Source organism: Pteropus alecto, unplaced genomic scaffold (genome assembly GCF_000325575.1).
Source record: "Pteropus alecto unplaced genomic scaffold, ASM32557v1 scaffold8, whole genome shotgun sequence".
In the NCBI taxonomy this organism is placed as follows: Eukaryota; Metazoa; Chordata; class Mammalia; order Chiroptera; family Pteropodidae; genus Pteropus; species Pteropus alecto.
The window spans coordinates 15,940,662-15,954,356 of NW_006494609.1; the positions used below are offsets into that span (position 1 = coordinate 15,940,662).

The window sequence follows — 13,695 nt, forward strand, 5'->3', positions numbered from 1 at the left end:
AAGACTATGGGGTTCAGCTGGGCAAGATGAGGTCCTTCAGGCAGGAGCACTGGTCTATTCTGGGCTATAACAAGTGTTTTTGAGACAAGCGAAAGTACAAATAAATACATAAAGGACCTTAAACAGTTCACAGGGCCTGACCCAAGGCTGCCTCCATAACCTGCTGCCTGCCCTTCTTTAGTCTTAATGAGACCCCCCACCTCTGGCCCCATGCAGGTATTTCAAAGGAATCAGTGGAGTGTTTGATGGGAGTGAGATTCGGGCGGGACAGAGTCTCACCAGCCTGCCACACACCGCCCCTCCCGGCAGCGCTGCCCACAGACAGCAGTGTCAGACCCTGCCCATGGAGACCAGGGGACAAACCTCACACCAAGCCGCACACACCAGGAGGGGGGATGGTTTGCATGGGTGCCTCCCTGCACCCCTCTTTGTTCCGAGTCCGACAGCCGGGGTGTGAAGTCACCACACCCAGGTCAGGCCCAGCCTCACAGGTGTCAGCCTCCGGTTATGAAATGACTTAGGGTCTCCAGCTTGGGCAGGGGGTCCCACCCTTCAAGTCTGCCAGGTGGCAGACCTCCATCTAGAAGCATCTGGGCCCAAGGACAGAGGGACAGAGAGCGGGTGGGGGGGGCGGTTCCTTCGTCTCCCCAGCTTCACCCTCCTGTACTGGCTGGGTGATGGCACACAGGGTGCTCCGTCACCAAAGTCCCTGAGATGCATCTAGAGGGGGAGGGGCAGGGGAGGCAGTGTCTCTGCTGGCCAGGCCTTGCCCCTGGTCCTCTGTAGAGCTCAAAGCCTCCTGGGATGGGTGCGGGCCCTCGGGGAGTCTCCATTCTTGAAGACTCTGTTGCTCGAATCTAAGAGGAGAACGAACATAGGATGTAGTAAAAAGAGCAGGATGGAGACTGGATTTCTGTCCCAGTTCTGCCTCTGATTGGCTAGAGACCTTGGGCAAGTCGCTTAACCTCTCTGACTTGGGAAAGGGGAGGTGTTGGGCTAGATTTGGGGTTTCCAAACTGTCTGGGCACTCTAGTGTTCTGCAGAGGTAGCTAAGGGCAGGACGGGAATGAAGCTGGGCTCTTTCCTCCTGTGTTTCGCAGTTCGTATGAATGAACAATTTTGCATTCAACAAAAGCTCATGAGCCAGATTCCAGAATCTATGTACTTCGGGACCTTCATGATCTTCCCACCGGTTCCATGTGCTTTAATTTGGCAAAGGACCAGGGACAGGGTCCCATGTTCTTCACAGCAAGCATATTGTGTGCGAGAGGTCAGCGTAGAGCAGAAGTAGAGAGGGCCAGAATGTTGGGCTGATGAGACCCCAGCCCGCTTCTAGCCTCTCTCTGCAGCTCCCACCACCCTGGGTAATTATGGAGTCGATGGGATACCCAGGCTGCGCTGGGCACCTGGCTGGAGCCAGCTCAAAATCTGAGCCTCTCCTGGAAGCACCCTCAAGGACTCCTTCTCCATGCCCGCTGACAGCTGGCCATGCTGGGCTAATATCTTAACAGGGGCAGTGAGTTTTTCCCATCAACATACAACTCTACCCAGAGAAAACAACCAGCTCCGAACCTCACAGCGGGAGGAATCGCCTGCCACCTAGTGGTCCTGGCAGACACTACAGAGCCCTAAGTCAAAGGGAAGTTGCAGAAAGGACCACGTGGGCTGTGAAAAAGCAGGGCTTGAGCAGGAGGCCTGAGCTGCTAAGGCTTGGAGCTCCTCCCCTTCTTCTCAGAGGGTGAGAAGCCCCAGAGCACCACCCACAGGTCACCTAACCGCCATGCATTACTCACAGGTTACTAAACTACACGTCACACGTATTCACTTTACTTACCTTTCACAATGACATTATGAGATTTGCAGATGAGGAGAGGGAGGCTAAAGAGATCACAGAGCTGGCTGCTGAAGGGCGAAGACCTAGATCCTGCTCTCTAACTCCAAATCTGTACTCTTGATCGGTGCCCTGCACTCACCCCCAGGGAGGCTAAAGAGGAGACACGATGACAGGTGGGAAACAGGACCGTCGAGGTATGCCAAGTAGAGGACTGGGACTCTTGGGCGGCAAGGCCTGGAGGCACCAGCAAAAGCTTCCGAGCACACATGGGCTCTGAGCTTGGCTAGAAAAGGAGATACATGCAGGAGTGGTTTATTGGCCCTTCTCAGATAAGCCAAATTCCATGTTGGCCTTGATTACATATATATATGTTTTAATGTCTCTTTCTGATATTGCTATGAAAGGGTGAGTGATCTTGTGAACATAAACTCCTTTACCTTACCTCCGACTGACCTCTGCCAGGGTGTGAATTTTCCCATAGTGATCATGGAATTTATAAGTATAGGTAGGCAGCTTCATCCAATGTAAGTTAGGAATGCTTGAAGCTGCAAATAACCCATGATGTAACTAACTAGTAGTAGTTTAAATCAGAGTGAGGGGCTGCTTTGTCTCTTGCATCAAGCAATCCTGATGTACTAATGAAAGTTTTTAGCCCTGCCATCAGGAAATTGTGGACCCAGCTCTTTCTATTATTCTTTAGAATATAAGCCTTTGTCTTTGTACCTGTCACCTCTGATCACAAAACAGCTGCCGTGCCTCTGGGCTCACCTCTGTGTTCCAGGCAGGAGGAAAGGGATAAGCAAAAACAGGAAGGAACATATCGACTGATTCTGCTCCTTTCAAAAGGCTTTCCTGGAAGCCCCACCCAGGGATTTCCACTTATATCTAAGTAGCAGAATGGGGTCTCCTGCCCTCTACTCTGAGCTGCAAGGGAGTCTGGGAAATTAACATTTTTAGTTAAGCGTTACTTCACCCCCAAAAATGTAGAGTTCAGTAGAGTTAGGAAGAAAGAGAAGATGGGATTTGGGTGGGTCGCTAGGAAAATCAGCCTCATTTCATTGTCCTGACACATAAAAGGCTGGGGAGCGAGGCCTGGGAGGGAACCTCATGGAAGTCACCCTCCCTCTCCCTAAAGTGAAGGGGCTCAGCGAGGCTGGTGCTTCTCAAACAGTTTAACCAAAGCCCTGAACGAGCAAAGGAGAATGGACTTGTAAGCATCCATGCACATTATCATCCTTTATCTTAAAATCCTTTATCTTAAAATGCTTGCAGCTTCAAGCATTCCTAACTTAAAATATAAATTTTTCAGTCTAAATTATCTCAAAGCTTAAAATCACTTTAGGAAACATTAGGTATTAAGAATATACATGAATTACTTTAAGAAGGTAAAAAAGATGGAGACATGAACGATTCAAGTTTACTTTAAATCTTTTTAAATTGTGTATGATAGTATAACCATAATTAAAATTTTATCTACATCTTCTAAAAGTTATTTTTAGAATATGGTATATACATCAGTATGTATGCTTATATAGCTGTGTAGAAATACATACAGTGAGCAGTCTCCTCCCCACCCTTATCTCCCAGCCACCCCTTTCCCCACCCTAAAGACATCCATGATTATCAGTTTCTTGGGTATCTTTTAAAATGTAAAACGCCATTTTAAAAATAAGCAAGAGTTCCTTCCCAAAGGGCAGCCATTGAGCAGAGAGTCTGACAGCTCCGGGCTGGACTTCAGGAAGCTCGCAAGGCTGTGGGGAGGGCTCCGGCTGAAGTTCGTAGGTGACAGAGCTGCATGGGTGTCCACAGCAGCCGCGGTGGGTGGAGCTTAGAGCGGTGGGCGGGGCGGACCGAACTGGAGCTGGCTCCCTCCCTTTGCGGGTGGGAGTCCTAGTTCAGCCCGCACACCCTTGTCACCGCAGGTTCCTACTATCTGACCACCACTTACGGGGCCCTGGAGCACATCAAGAACTACGACAAGATCACGGTGACCCGACAGCTGAGTGTGGAGGTGCAAGACTCCATCCACCGCTGGGAGCGCCGGCGCACGCTCAACAAGGCTCGGGCCTCCCGCTCCTCCGTGCAGGTGACGCCAGGGACAGAGGATGAGAGGGGACCATGCCCCAGATACCATCCCCACTGGCCGCTGACTGGCCGTTCTGGCTGGCCACCCAGTGTCTGCTAGTGTGTGCCTAGCCCTGGGGGGCCTAGGAAAGTATCACCAGGCGTTGGTGTTCTGTTGGGCAGACAAGACAGAGATAGGAGGCATGAGACTTCTTTCCGACATTCCTAAGCACCCACTATGTCCTAGCGCTCTGCTAGGGCTGGCGACGTGGACATAAGTCGTGCCAGTCCCACTTTGGGGGAGCCCATGAGCTGATCCACAGCCTTACCCATCGGTCCCTGGACAAACGCAGCAGCTGCCGAGGTCCCCCTGCCCCTAGCCTGGCCCCTGCAGTCCAGCCTCCAGTCCCTCTCAACTCTCTATAAAATCTCAGTATTCACTGACGGCCAGAATCCTGGCTCCTCCACCACTCCCATCATCCCATACCCTCAGGCTGCATCAAATCAAGCTACCCTAATTCCCCAAACATGCTGAGTTCAACTCCCTCTGCCCATGCTGGTCCATCTCTCCTTCACTGGCTGCCACCTGTCCATCCTCTTTATTCCCTGACCCCTTCCTCCACCTGACCCACCCCCCCACCTGTCTCTGTGTTTCCTGCTGCTACTGTCCCCACTGCAGCATGTATCACACCATATTGTAACCATCTATGTATGAAGATGTCCTAGGAGAGAAGGCTGATGGCTCACATGTCTCGGGAGCCCCAAGCCCAGGGCCTAGGACAGAGTGGAACTGGGGTGTGTGCAGATTGGAGGGAGTTAGGACAGTGAGCCAAGCAGTGATCCAGAGATGTAAATAGCTGTGCAGACTCACTTCCCTGACACCCAGAGCACACTGGGCTTGACCCTAATCCTGGGTTTCAAGATGGCCCATCTGCAATGGGCAGAGCCCAGGCCTGGGAAGTAAGAGGCTCAAGGTCTGGACCCAGCTGAGTACTAGCTTACTGTGTGACCCTGAGCAGTCCCTGCCCCTCTCTGGGACTCAGTTTCCCTATCAGCACAGGGGGGCTGTAGACTAGATGTGCTTTGCATCCCCAGAACATGTTCTAGACTGCCAAGCTGATGCCCCCCTCCTCGAATCCATGGTGTCTTGATAATGTTTAGTAAAAAGCTCTAATTTTAGCTTTTGTTGATTCCCATGGTATAAATACTCCCACCGCAGCTGGTTGCAAGCCACTAACCTGGCACCACTGAGCCTGGAATTGGGAAGACACATACACAGTTGGCTTTCTCAAGCTGGAATATGGGCGTTCTTGGTTCAAGCCTGCCCCAGGCATTCATTGCTTCTGGTTTCCACCCTGTGGCTTCGCAATGCTGAGCCAGACAGAGCATCGGTGTCTCCCACTGGGGAGGCGAAGCTAGGGAGAAAGTCCTAGGATCAGAGATGAGGAGCCCTTCAGCATTATTTCTGGGGTTTGGGGAAGGCAGCCCCCTCCCAGTGCCTCTTATGCACTCCATGCCCTAAGCCCCATCCTTCCCTGGGAGTAAAAGCCCAGAGCCTGACAGTCATCAGTAGGTATAAAGGGCTCTAGGGAGGCCTAATGGAAGACAAGGAGATCACAGGCAGCCACTAAGACCCAGGGGAGTGGGCTGGGCTTCTCTTCCTGGAAAAAGGGGGTGATCCCAGTAAAGCTCTTGACAGGGAGCCTGGCACCTCAGGTGCGCTCCCCAGTCCACAGCGTTATCATCATCACCATGGTGAGAAGGCTGTGCTGTTATCATCCTTCCACAAGGGGGCAACCCCGCACACAGCACTTCCTACCCGCCCTCACGGCACCGGAGCAGTTTTGTATGCTTACAGCCCATGGTGTAAGAACTGGTGTTATCCCAGTTTACAGTTGAGGAAATAGAGGTTCAGAGAGGTCCAGGTCGCGCAGGGACTGGAGAGCTCGTCCTTCCACCGTATGATCCTCCGTCCCGGGCTGGTAAAGGGCACTGACGTGTATACGAGTGCTCCCATCCCCAGCCCCGCAGGCATCGCCTCATCCCTGCCCACCAGGCTCCTGCAGTCCCCCTCACCACCTTTCAGACCCAGATCCCCTCCCCCTTCCACCGAGCCTTTCCCATGCCAGTCCCTGCCCTCCAGCTCCTCCTCAGAGCCCCTCCCCACCCTTAGGCTCTTCCAGCCCTAAAGGCGGAACTGTTCCTCCTGCCTCTGCATCCCCAGCTGAACCATGGGGTGCTGGGACTGGCATCTGCCCCCGATTTTATTTATGCCGCCCTCCCTGCCCCGCGTTGCGGTACGGGGTGCAGGAGGACTCGAGAAGGCAGAGATGATGAAGTGACGAATAAATGCTGGCGAGCTCATAAACTGACCACCAGGAGGCGCTCTCACTCCTCGTTGACAAGACAAAGCTATTGACTCACCCAGAATGTTCAGCCCCATTGAGAAGTGAGGCTCAGAGATGGAAAGGCCCTGCCTTAGGTCACAAAACAGGGTCAGCTGCAGGTGCCCTGACTTCCAGCCTCATGACCGCTCCTGCAATCCTCTCTCTACAGAGAGGGGCCTGGGGCCCAGAGAGGAAAAGGACTTAAGCAGGGTCAGCTACAGGTGCTCTGACTTCCAGCCTCACGACCGTTCCTGCAATCCTCTCTCTATTAGAGGGGCCTGGGGCCCAGAGAGGAAAAGGACTTATCCAAGGCCATTCAGTCTTTACCTCTGCCCAAGCTCCCACTGTTGGGGTGCAGGTGAGACAGAATGTCCCCTTGGCCCGCCAGTGACGCCACCCCCTGCATCTCACCCCGCAGGACTTCATCTGCGTGTCGTACCTGGAGCCCGAGCAGCAGTCACGGACGCTGGCGTCACGGGCAGACACCCTGGCGGAGGCGCTGTGCGCACAGTGCGCGGACAAGTTCGAGGTGGCGCGGCCCCAGGACCACCGGCTCTTCGTGCTGGTGGACGGGCGACGCTTCCAGCTGGCGGACGAGGCGCTGCCGCACCGCATCAAGAACTATCTGCTGCGGAGTGAGCCCAAGCGCGACTTCCATTTCGTGTACCGGCCCCAGAACAGCGGCGGGGACAGCGGGGACCCGCCCTGCCTCGTGGTGCGGGAACCCAACTTCCTGTGAAGCCAGGGCCACTGCAGCCCCTCAACGGCAGTGTTTACCGAGACTGGCTGGGGAAGAAGCAGGCGGACTGGGCTCACACTTGCACACCCTCACACTCACACTCAGCTGCACCCCTCATACATGCAGGAGCCCCACATCTGACCACACACACTCCCAGCATGGACGCCCCCACGTCACACATGCTCGCAACCCACTGAGCATGCCTAGACCAACATGACAGGACCGTTGTGAACATGACGCAAAGCAGTGGCCCAGCATGCTTCCTGAAGGAGGGGCGGCACCGAGAGGCCAAGTTATTTGTTAGCCAGAAAGGGAAACTGAGGCTCAGAGAAGGAACGTACTCACCAGCCATTTGCAGCAAAAGAGCCCAATCCTGTCTAGGGCCATGCCGCCCTGAACACGCTGGTTTTCTAATCTCGGAAGCTAAGCAGGGTCTGGCTGGTTAGTACTTGGTTAGGAGACCATCTAGGAAGACCAGGTGCTGAAGGTATAAAAAAAAAAAAGCACAATTCTGGCGCCTATTCACACACAGCCCCTCAGATCGGTCCCTCTGTGTTTCCCAGCACATGCCCAGGAAGAACTTAGCTTCCCCAGACCTGTCCTCAGGAGGAGTGACCTGGCCACAGCCTACTCCCTACTCACCCCTCCTCCCCTGCGCCCCCAACATGGAGCTGTGACATTTTAGGTGCACCTAGAATCTCAGGAACATCTCTCAGGGTGTGTGTTGGAGATGGGCCCACCCCCCACCCCCCCGAATCCGGGCACTGGAGCCTGCCCTCAGATACCAGCATCCACAGTCCCCCCTCCGCCACTCCGGAACCCTTCCAGAAGCAGCCCGACGTAGGATGAGACTGCCACATGATGAAGCCAGCTCCACAGCTATATGGACGAGCCCAGGCTTGGCTACACGGGACACTGACAGGGCCCTTTCCCTGGTGGACACACCCCAGGGCCATGGCAATTGTGGCAAGAGGCGCTGTGTGGAGAGAGTTTAATAAAAGCCCTTTTGAAAATGGCATCTCCTTTTCTCAAGAGGCCGAAGCTCTGCTCAGCCAGCCAGGACCCCATTAACAGCCTAAACCCCTTCCCAGGTGAGGTTCAGAAGTCGCCCTCCTTTGCACTGAGGGCCCTGTCTTTTGGCAGAGTTTGCAGTGTACCTCCTGCCCTTCTCAACGCCCAGGGCCCTGGCCCCTGTCTGTCCCTCAGCCTAGCCATCTCCCGTGTCCTCGCCATCCTTGGTTCCCATCATATCCACCTCTGGATTATTTCCAGAACAGTCTCTCACCTTCCTGCCTCTGCTACCTATCCCAAAACTACCACCCCCTGTATTCTTTGCCTGGTCAAACATGTATGCATCCTTCCAAACCCATCTCCTCCAGGAAGGCTTCTCTGACTTCCTGGGCTGGCCAGCTAGTCCTTGTCCACATTCCCACAGCCCCCTGGGCTCATCCCTCTCCCAAGAAATCCCACTGAATTGTGGTTGTCTCTGATACTTCTGCCTCCTCCACCAGATTTGGACCATTCACGTCTGTGTCCTCAGCATTGATTATAAATGTGTGTTTGCTGGATACCTGCCAATGTCAACACTCTTCCAAGCCTGGATGGCAGTGAGCAGAGTGCCCAGGGGAGGTCGGCTAGACTACCGGCATTAAACTTCTGGGCATCATCGACCACTCAGGCAGTCGACAGACGCCTGTCAGACTCTGGCTCCAGGCCAGCCTTCTATGAGATGAGGAGTGTGTTCCAGATACAGTGAGCCCTGGAGGACTTTTCAGACTGGGGGTGGGGAGACTCGGGGTGGGGGAGGTAGGCAGTGTAACAGACATGAGAAAATGAGCAAATACCCAGAAGCTGAGGGCAGCCAACCATGATCCCAGGTTGTCCTCCCTGCCTTCCCCCTCCATCCCCCATGAAGACTCTGTCCCTTTCCTGAGCATCCAGGGCTCCCTGAAGCCCTGAGCCCAGCTGGCCACACAGCCATGTGCCCCAAGCTGTAAGGCAAGGTGCCCACTGCCTCCCACAAGGCCTGAGACTAGAGGGGAAAGTCAAAAGGAGATCTAGTTACCCAAGTACCGTCTTGCCCAGGTGGGACCCAAGCGTGGGGTGAGGTGGGATTCAGAGGGTGGATTGGGCACCAAGCCTGGAAGGGGGCAGAGTCAGCCACTGAGTTTGGGCCATTGTCAAAACACCACATGTGCGTGTGTCGTGTGTATGTGAGTGTGTGTACCAGGCCCACCATCCTGAAGCCAATTCTGAGGCCCACCCATCAGGAGAGACCAGAAAACAAGAGAGCTGGGGCCACCTGAAGCTCCTGTCATCTGGGTGCCTCTGCCCCAGGGAGGGGTGGTTGACAGGACGACCTCAGGTGTCAGGGCATGATGTAGGGCCACGAGACAGGGCATCACGCACGCTGAGCCGTCCACAGTGCCTGGCGCTATGAGCAAGCCCCCTGCATGATTTTATTTAACCTGTACAGCAGCCCCTTGAAGGAGGCATCTATGGATGAAATGGGAGAAAGAGGGTGTGCCAGTCTGTTTGGACCACGACAAAAAGCCACAGACTGGGGACTTCAACAAAAGGAATGGATTTTCTCACCGTTCTGGAGGCTGAAAGTCTGAGACGAAGGTGTCGGCAGGGTTGCTTTGTCCTCAGCTCACAAATGGCCGCCCCTCGCTGTGTCCTCACAGGGCCTCTTCTCTGTGCACGAGCAGCTCTGGTGTTTCTCCCTCTTCTTATAAGGACATCAATCCTATTGAATTAGGGCCCACCCTTCCGACCTCATGTCAATTAATCACCTCTTTAAAGGCCCCGTCTCCAAATACAGTCACATTTTGACGTACTGAGGGTTAGAGCTTCAACATATGAACTTCGGGGGACACAATTCAGCCCATATCAGGGAGTGACTGACTCACCCAAGGTCATGGAGCTGCTCAGAAGCCAAAGTGAAGTTTGAACTCAGGCCAAGTGACCCCCAAATCTAGGGCTCTTTTCCTTGCCCCCCACACAGCAACCTCAGCGACCTGTTTGTAGAAAAGCAAAGTCAGATGAGCCTTGCCTGTCGGGCCCCAGCCCTGGGTGGACTTTGCGGAGGCAGCAGCCATGGCCGAGCATCACAGAGCTGAAGTGCCCAAGAGACCCCAGATGCTGCTGAGCAGGCCTGGCTTCTCCACAGGCCCACGCAAGGGGTCAGGAGTCCAGAGCTCTGTGTGTGTGTGTGTGTGTGTGTGTATGAGCGCGCGTGCTCATGCTTAGCACATATGCAAATATATGTGTGTGTCCAAGGGTGACAGGCTGTCCATATGACAAGGACTTATCTGTGTCCCCTCCCTGGGGACAAGGACCACAGGCTGTCCATATGACAAGGACATAGCTGTGTCCCCTCCCTGGGGACACAGATAAGTCCATAGGACAAGGACTTATCTGTGTTCCCTCCCTGAGGACACAGATAAGTCCATAGGACAAGGACTTATCTGTGTCCCCTCCCTGGCATTTGCCTCCCCCTCCCACCTTGGCTCCTCCTTCCCTCTGCTTGTACCTGGCCTACAGCTTGAGTCTGGGGCTGGGGCTAGGGCCAGCAGTGCTGAGAGAAGACACCCAGCAAGTCTGCAGAGAAATGGGCATGCCCTCACCTCTCCGTGCTGCTCCTCCATCCCCATGCCTGGTCGTGTCCCATGCCTGGCCGTGTCCCATGCCTGGCCGTGTCCCATGCTTGGCCTTGTCCCAAGCCTAGCTGTGTCCCCTGCCTGGCTGTGACAGCTGGGTGTGAAGTCCTGCCCATCAGGAAAAGTCTCTGGCCCTGAAGGTGCCTGGCGCATGATGGCCTCACAACACCTTAATGTGGTGTACCCGGTTCGTCCCAGTTATGAGCAAGTTTCTGCTGGGAGTACGGGGGACCGGCCTGCAGATGAGCTGGGCAAAGAATAGTAGTGGCCCTGAGGGAGAGCAGAGACGGCAAGAGGAGGGGAAGGTCCCCGTGTGAAGGTGGACATCCTTTATTCTCCCGTCCCAGTCACGGACAAGCCTGCCGTGCCCACTCGGTGGCCTGAGGCCATGTCTGGAAGGCCTGACACACATTTGCAGACGTGGCCACTATGTATGTTCTCAGTTGGCCAGAATCCTGGACTGGAACTGCCTCCTGCTCCATGGTGTCCTCTGAGGTGGCGAAAGTGGGGAACAGCTGTGGCAGAAACCAGGCCTGTCCTTCTCAGGAAAGTCACGCAGACCACGGCGTTGGGAAGGAAAGTGCTGACTCACGGCGGTGGCTTTCCCTCTTCCCCAGATGTCAACACTATTTGCTAGGAAACGCTGATTTCCGAGAAAGGCTCTCCAGGAATCATCTCTCTGCAGCCCACGCAGCCCAGAGCCAAAAAGGAAACTCCGAAATCTGCTTGGCTTCAAAGTCAGGAGACCTGCTCAGTGGGAGGGTGGAAAGAGCCTCCCCTCGCAGCCTGAGACCTGGACTCCAGGCCCGCTGCGAGCACCTCGCATAACGTCTCTGAGCCACCCATTCCCCGTTCTTAAAATGACAGTGACTCTGCCCCGATTCCTCGGGCCCATGCACGGATCATACAAGCTCCTGGGCGGGGGCGGGCAGGGGAAGCCCCGGATCTTTTTGAAAAGGTAAATAAACTCGGGGTTAGCACCTACGGGCAAGGAAGTTGTTCACTGCCGCACGGCCAAGAGGATGAGTGGGACCAAATCCCAGTCTGGGCGCCACTTGGCAAGGCCTACAGCCCGGCACGGGACCGTGTCCACCCGAAAGAAGGGACGCCTTTTCCACATCTCTGCGAAGGCGCTAGATGGTCTACAGGGAGCACAGGTGAACTCACATGCAGGGGGTGCTGAGCCAGGTGCGTATTCTCAGTTTAATGGGACCCGTGTGATAACAGCAGCAGGCGTGGGATGCTAGGGGGGCCTGAGGGAGTGAAAGATATGGAACCCGCCTGGAGGAACAAAGAGGGCTTTCTGCAGACAGGGGTGCCGAGCCAGGACTTGAAGGATGAGGAGTTAGCCAAGGGCAGGAGGAACAAGAAGAATCTCCGCAAGGCTAGGACACGGCGCTCCATGGGTCTCTCGTATTTCTCCATGTCTGGTGAAGAGTGGTTGATACTCTTAGAAAGACAGCTGGCTTTTGTTCCAGCTGTCTGTTTAAGAGTATTTGAATAGCCTTGGAAGATATCGTTTCTCCTTCCTGGGAAGAGGGCAGATTGTTTTGTTTGTTTGTTTGTTTTCCTGACCAGAATAATAAAATAATGTCTCATCTTGGAAGACAGTGTCTCACTACCAGGGTGAACACTGGGCAGGTTTGCTAGCAGCCTTCTTTAAAAAGGGCAGGAGTTTTCTAAACTTGAGGCTTCTCGGCCTGGCCCAGATTCACTGTGCGCTCGGCATCCACCTGGGCCCACCCCCACATCACCCTGAGGGCACTTGGCGGGCAGGGAGAGTCCAGGCAAACATGAAGCTCATGCGGCCTGCGTGCTAGGAGTAATACAGTTCTTCTTCACCGTCCCGGGAGTCTCAGACCTCGGCCAATACCTATGACACTGTGGCAAGTGACCTCGTCAGCTTGCAAGTGGGGTAAAATCTTAGACTCCTGACAGTTCTTGACGAGGAAGATGGAAGAAAGTGAAAAATCACAGAAAAATGAAATCGAAGTTGCTGTCTGCAGAGTAACCGGTCATTTCAAGATGGCTTGAACGTGAAGCCTAAGGCAAGGACTAGCGGGAGATGAGGCCGAAGGGGCCGGCCAGGCCAGGGCCTGAGTGGTCCTGGTTGGCAGCAGAAGGAGCTGGAAGTTCTCCACCTACGTGGAACAGAATTGGAGGCAGAGGGGATCTACTGAAGCCTGCCGTGGACATCTAGGGGAGAGGAGGTGAGGTCTGAAATGGAGAAGGGGAACAGGGACGGGAGGAAGAGTTAAACTAGAGAAGGGCTGGGGAAGGAAAACCGGCAGAATGTGGTCCAGGGTGTGGTCGGAGGGTGTGAAGCCGAGGAAGGATCCTGGAAGGGCTACGGGATTCCGGCTGGGACGTGGTGGTGGAGGGCTGTGCCACCAGCTGAGACGGAGGGGAACACAGGCTTGAGACGGGCCAGACTGCATCAGCTTTGGGCGTGGGGGTGTGAGGTGCATGCAGGACACCAAGTGGTGGTGGAGGCACAGATGTGGGGGTTATCGCCCCTGCTGCCAGGCTGACTCAGGCAGAGACTCAGTCAGGGTCAAGTGATCTGAAAGCATGGGGCCTGAGGACAGGGGGCGGGGAGAACGGGGGTTCTGCCTTTGAGAAGCATCCAGTCTGCACTCCCGGTCCTCCTGGCTCGCTTGCTGACCATCTCCCCTGAAAGGCGGCGGCCCCCTCAACTGACCTAATTACATCTCATAAGTGAAGTGAGTGACCAATTAAAACATACGAAAAAAAAGACGAGTCCCCAAAACAGCTCAAAGATACAATCTACTATTTCTAAAGGAGCTTGGAAACATGAAGAAAATGATACAAGATGTGAAAGAACAACCTGAATCAGAATTAGAAAGAAAGAAAAAAAAAAACTCGGAAATGAGGTAACAGAACTTAGGAAAATATTAGAAAGAAAAGAAGTAATCATTTAAGAAATGAAGACTAAGCTAGGAGGAACAGAAGACCAAAGAAACACAACCGAAAATGCATTAATAGGAC

The 13,695-nt window shown here is 54.3% G+C and overlaps 1 protein-coding gene across 1 annotated transcript in view; it reads left to right on the top strand.

Annotated features, from left to right (window-relative positions):
- Positions 1–8,038, top strand: part of RIN3 (Ras and Rab interactor 3) — a 101,817-nt gene extending 93,779 nt beyond the window's left edge. Inside the window, exons 10-11 of the mRNA XM_015599747.2 lie at positions 3,757–3,920; positions 6,704–8,038. Coding sequence (XP_015455233.1) covers positions 3,757–3,920; positions 6,704–7,024 — 485 coding nt within the window. The 3' untranslated portion in view covers positions 7,025–8,038. The remainder of the gene's footprint in view (positions 1–3,756; positions 3,921–6,703) is intronic.
- The last annotated feature ends 5,657 nt before the right edge of the window (positions 8,039–13,695 follow it).